The sequence below is a fragment of the Metopolophium dirhodum genome, chromosome 1, assembly GCF_019925205.1.
Source record: "Metopolophium dirhodum isolate CAU chromosome 1, ASM1992520v1, whole genome shotgun sequence".
NCBI classification, from domain to species: Eukaryota; Metazoa; Arthropoda; class Insecta; order Hemiptera; family Aphididae; genus Metopolophium; species Metopolophium dirhodum.
The window spans coordinates 114,327,495-114,333,635 of record NC_083560.1 but is presented as its reverse complement, the minus strand read 5'-3'; the positions used below and the strand labels follow the sequence as shown (position 1 = coordinate 114,333,635).

The 6,141-nt window shown below is 34.2% G+C and overlaps 1 protein-coding gene across 1 annotated transcript; it reads right to left on the bottom strand.

Annotated features, from left to right (window-relative positions):
* LOC132951892 (uncharacterized) lies at window positions 1–495 on the bottom strand. Its single transcript, XM_061023934.1, has one exon. The coding sequence runs from the start codon at window positions 493–495 to the stop codon at window positions 1–3; it is 495 nt and encodes a 164-aa protein (XP_060879917.1).
* Between the last annotated feature and the right edge of the window lie 5,646 nt (window positions 496–6,141).

The window sequence follows — 6,141 nt, the reverse complement described above, 5'->3', positions numbered from 1 at the left end:
TCAGTTTTTATGAACGGTGCTCTCATTGGCCAGCTGCATCATGCGGTCTAACGGATTATTTCTGCCATAATTGGTAGTGTGCGCAGGAACAACGAAAGGAGCATGATATCTAGTAGTACGGGAAGGAACTTTGAAATTGACTATCGAGAGAAGTGAGGGAGCATCTATACGACCATCAACCAGTTTATTCAGAAACTCTATGTTAGCGTTAACTCGCCTGTCAGCCAGTGAAATGAGTTCCTGCATAACTAAGAAATAGTCGTGGGGAGGATGATTTATTTTTAAGACAAAAGCTGCGCAAGATAAGAACCGTCTCTGAACACGTTCTAATTGACATGAGTCAGATACCGTATAAGGGTCCCATAGGACCGATGAATACTCTAAAAGTGAACGGACCAATGAGCAGTATATAGTTTTTAATGAAGAAGATAGATTGAACTCCTTTGATATGCGCATTACAAGCCCAAGCGTTTTTAAGGCTTTGCAGCATATCATTTCAGTGTAGGAGTGAAAATTGAGATCGGAATTAAAGATAATACCTAAGTCTTTCTTACTACAAACCGATGTTACACTTGAACCATTGATGGAGTAAGTATAGTTAATAGGGAAGCGGTGTCTTAAAAATGACATTTATTTACATTAAACTGTAGACCAATATTATTAAACCACGAGACCAGGTTGTTGAGATCATTCTGGAGCGTAGAGCAGTCAGATAAGTTATCAATTTTCCTAAAGAGCTTCAAGTCGTCGGCAAACATGAGTAGTTCACAGTTTTTGACAGTTTCCTTGATGCTATTTACATACAAAGAAAACAATATGGGAGATAAATATCCTTCTTGAGGAACTCCAGAAGAGACCTTTGAGATGGATGATTTGCATCCGAACACTTTTACCCACTGGACTCTGTCTGACAAATAAGATTTGAACCAAGACAATAATGGTTCACCGAACCCAGTTTTGTATAGGGTCTGGATTAGGCGGCCATGGTCGACTCTATCGAAGGCTTTAGTAAAGTCTGTGAAAATAACATCAACTTGGATGTGCTTCTCGACAGCCTTCATAACAAAATTGTTAAAAACGAGTAAATTAGTAGTGGTCGAGCGACCAGGTCTAAACCCATGTTGCTCGTCGATCAGAATAGAGTTAATTGGCAATTGGATACTTCTCAATACTAGAAGTTCAAACAATTTGGATATGTGGCTCAAAATAATAGAGACAGGTCTATAATTTTTGACATCAGCTTTATCACCAGATTTAAAAATAGGAGTGACAGAGCTAATCTTGAAAAAAGAGGGAAAAACTCCGCTATCGATTGAACGCTTAAAAAGTAGCCACAGTGGAAAACATAATGAAGATTTCACATTGTATAAGAATATACCTGACAAGCCGTCGGGGCCTACGCACTTAGCATTTTTTAGCGCGTCTAGACCAGCGTCAACATCGTCGATGTCGAATGAACAAGTGCTAGGTAGGTCATGGAACAAAAAAGGAGACGAATGGTCATTAGATAAAGGAGGAACATAGACTGTATTGAAGTAATGGGAAAATAAGTTAGAGACAGACTCTGTACCCGAGCTTTGAAAATTCTCAAAATGTACTGAGTGGGGAATTTTGTTGCTAGATTTATTAACTCGGACAAAGTCCCAAAACGACCTGGGGTTAGATTTTAGCATAGACTCAGTGCGAGACAGGTAGACAGTATGACATCTCTTGTATTCTGCCTTGTAAGAGGCACTTAGTGCGGAAAATTCCGCATAATCAAGGGGACAGCGTGAAGCTTTAAACTTGGCATGTGCCCTTTTCTTGCTTAAAACAATATGCTTAAGATTTTTTGAAAACCATTTCGGGAATGTCGAAGGTATATAAGACACTTCCGGAACAAAGTTTAAAATGCAAAAGTGCAAGGCGTCATAAATTGCCTTAGCAGCTTCATCAACGTCGAGAGATATTATGGTCTCCAACTAATTAAATGAATTTAGGAATTCGCATATTTTTGAATAGGAAGAACGGCGGAAGTCATAATAATTATGGGAACGATCAAGTAAAGGGGAGAGTTTATCCAACTTTATCATAATATCAAGAGCCGGGTGGTAGGGATCACAAGGTACTGCTGAAGTTACGGCTTTAGAGATATAGATTCTGTTATCATTGAAGAACACAAGGTCCAAGACAACACCAAAAGAGTTTTGAATATCATTTAGTTGGAAAAAGTTAAAGAACGCAAATGCATCAGGGATACATTGAATTCTGGGATTAGAAACCGTATTGTAAAGTAAACCAAAATCATCGTTAGACCATATTATAAGTCCGACTTAGAACACATGCACACTAGGAGTAGGAGAGAGTTGTATCGCATAATACTGATTACTGATAGTAACAAATAATTATAGTAATAAGTTTAATAATGCAGTGAATAATGTTTTTGAGTATTTAATGTAGAAAAGTGTAGAAATTTAGTATTTTCGAGAAAATAAATAATTGTTTTTTTTTGGTAAACTACGAATTTATGGATTTTTTTCAGAAACCTATATATTCCAACGTTTTAAAAATTATAGTGCCAAAATTAATCTGATGCACCCAACCGTTTCAAAAAATGTTGGCAACGGATCTAAGCTCAGAATTCAGCAGCATGTTAACAACTTGAATTTAGCAAGATAGCCTAGTAAAATCGTTTCAAACGACAATACAGCGATAGAGAAGCCTTGGCATTCCTTCCACGTTGTTAATGTGAGCTCCAATACCCGAATTCTTAAATTTAATATAATGGTTCACTGTCTTGTAAATTCCTTTTCTTCTAAACTTATTCACAACTAACGAATTTAAATTTTAACGAAAATCTGTGTGGGTATAAATTACAATTAGTTTTTACACTATAACCTAACCTACACGAGATGTTTTTGTAAACTTATGGTATATGTTTGGAAAGTAGAGGGCGAGGATGGAAATAAGTTTAACATCTGTTTATTGTAGTGACGCGGTTGCGTTGAGATCGTTTAATGTAAATGGTGAGCGATGGCCGGTCGGCTGTGACGTACACATCGCTGGCCAATGAGGGATGCGAGATCGAAGTTACAAGGAACATAAATATAATAAATCAAAGAAGTCGTATACATGGTACAAAAACCAAAACGAATACAATAAATCAGTTAAGTACGAATATAATATAAAAAGTCTGCGATGCGAAACGGTACCGATAAAGGCGTGAGCAAGTGGTGATAAGCCGAGGTATTGCCACATTACTCTCCCTCGCAAAAGAAAAACGAACCAATTTTGAGGCGTCGGTCGTGGGCTGTGTAGCGTCGTTCAATGTCGAATGTGTGGATAGCATTTGAATCGATGCCACCCAAGTGCCCGACGGCTTATATTATATTTTATCTGCGGGTGCTCCACTGTCTTTATCTCGATGGTCTTTATGTACAATGGCTGGTAGTCGCGAAACCGAAAAGTACAAGTACCTACCATATTAATACTAATTAATGAAAGTATATTTATTACATATTGTAGATCCATCGTCATCGTGAATCGTTGACAGACCCCATTTTACTACATTTTTCTTATTTGTACAGTCCCCGCGGGTAAACATGTTTTAAATGTTATTGCTACACTATGAATTAGCTGCGGGCTTCAGCATCATAATCGACCTCAAAAGCAACAAACGCTTGTGAAGATTTTCAAAGATATTCAAAGTTATGTAATGATATGCTCTCATATCATTATACCAAATAAACTAAAATTTAATTGTAACTAGCCGATCCGTCACAGCTTTGCCTGTGATTGGTTGTTTATTTTACCTACGGAGGGAGGATGATATGTATAATTATTTATTAACATTTTATTGTTTAATGTGATCGGTAAGTAAATGGTTAGTAGTAAGAAATGGTCAATGAAAACGTATTGAAATGTTTCTAGTGTTATTAATGATAAATATAATTTTTATCAAAAATAGCTGATCCCGTGCACTTTGTTCCCCGCCAAATGTAGGTACCAACTCTATATGACTCAAACTTTGTACAATTTGTTATTAAACAATCGGTGTATGGTGTTCAAAACTTATCTTAACTTTTCCGTTGCCCAGAATAAAAATTCTGCTTAGCATCGGTATATTATCAGGTAGGCAATCTACCTGCGGTAGATCGCGGACCCAGTGCTGTTTGTAAGTAAATGTATAATTTAACTCTTAAGTATCAAAGTTATACGAAGTTTGTCGTTTTTACTTAATTTCACCTACGGTGGATTAATATAATCAATTAATACAAAATCCTAACCTAACCTATCTGTACTAAATTCAAATTTAGAACCATATTTAACCCTTTTTTAAATTAATCTATCTTCTCAGTGGTCTAATCTACACACAAACATTCATTTTTATATACCTATATATATATATATATTGACGAAAAATAATAATACAAATCAACAAACATGCCCGATTAATCAATAGAAACCAATATATAGTACACTATTATTATTTTAATCTGCAACAATAAACTAAATTTTTATTATTTAGTTTATTTTTTTCTAGACATATGGCGCCACTGTTGTATTTTTGACATCCCTATTTCCTACTTTTCTGGTGGATTTTCCTAAAATGTTCTTTCATAAGAATCTTGTCCTGAAAATACGAACACAACAAAAAAATCAGCCAAATCGGTCCAGTAGTCTCAGAGTTTATCCCGAACTAAAAAAACTGACTTCATTTTATTTAGTAGTATAGATAACGCAAAAATACGATAAGTATAAAAAACGACTCCTGTCGACAGTTATATTAAAATCGGTTGTTAAAATTAGGTATCTGTATGATTATCTATACACTTATAAGTGCTAAAATAATACCAGATGCAAGTACTAAAATTACGCTATTACCTCCAGGCTCCAGGTGTTCGGAGGGTTCTCGAGATGGGTAAAACACGATTGCGTACGACTGTTTTTTGTGACACCTTTTAAGCTACACTATTGCGTACGATTTTACCTGATTTTCAACCACACGTTTGCGTACGAACTATTTAGCGTTGTTGTCAATTTTCATACTAGTATATAGGTACCACATGATTACACTAAAAATAATTTATAAATACATTGCTTTTTTAATAATCATTTAGCTTTTATTACCTACGCTTATTGTTAGGGTTTTAAAATTTCATGAAATTTATATTCTTGAAATATTTCATTTCCATGAAAAATAAAAATAAAATGTTTATTATATCAAAAAGTTTATAGTCGTCAAATTCCAAATGAATATTTTTAAAAGTTTGTTTGTTATATGAAACAAAGAAAATATGTAACATATTTACATGTAACTTATAAGTTGTTCAACAAATCTATAATATAACAAATTTAAACATTGTGTTTTAGCTCTTAAGTTACAAGCTCATAAACCTACATCATAACATATTGTTGAGAGCTATGACTCTGTGAATGCATATTATACCTACTATATTATAATTATATTATATTATATTCACAATGTATATAGACATAAACCACTCTTATAACAGTCGTGAATCGTAACCTTTTACAATATACAAAATATGATCTAATTATTAAATAAAAGAGTCCAGAGCAGCTTCACATAATCACATCACTCAGTCACATACACACACATATACAACTTTTGTACACCTATAATAATTACTAACTAACTTTGATATTGATTATTATAAAAGTCTACATTTACTGGATATTTATTTGGTATATTGTAAAATTAATAAATTTGACAACGTTGCATACAATTTCATACGCAATAGTGTTTATTTTTTTTTCTTAAAGATGTTTGCTACCCATCTTCAAACATACGCAATCGTGTTGTCAAAAAGGACAAACGTACGCAATCGTGTTCTACCCTTCGAGATCGTGTATTTCAGAATTTGATCAAACACACCGTACAATACAATTGTATGCAAAATACACATACAATACGCAATCAATATAAAATTATATATAAAATACCTTACCTGACTCGCAGTTGTCTGTGGTAATGGCGTGACGAACTCAAAATTTTCCAGAGGTGAGTTAAAAATATCTCAAGTATTAATATAATTTAACTAATTATATTTCAGATCGTTATTAACTATCTATTGAGTATATCATAATTCGACTCCCCCAACGAAAAGGGAAGTAACTTATTACACAGGACTGGAATCA

Bases quoted from the DNA above. Each gene is read 5' to 3' on its own strand.
- LOC132951892 (XM_061023934.1), bottom strand. From the start codon at position 495: ATGATATGCTGCAAAGCCTTAAAAACGCTTGGGCTTGTAATGCGCATA.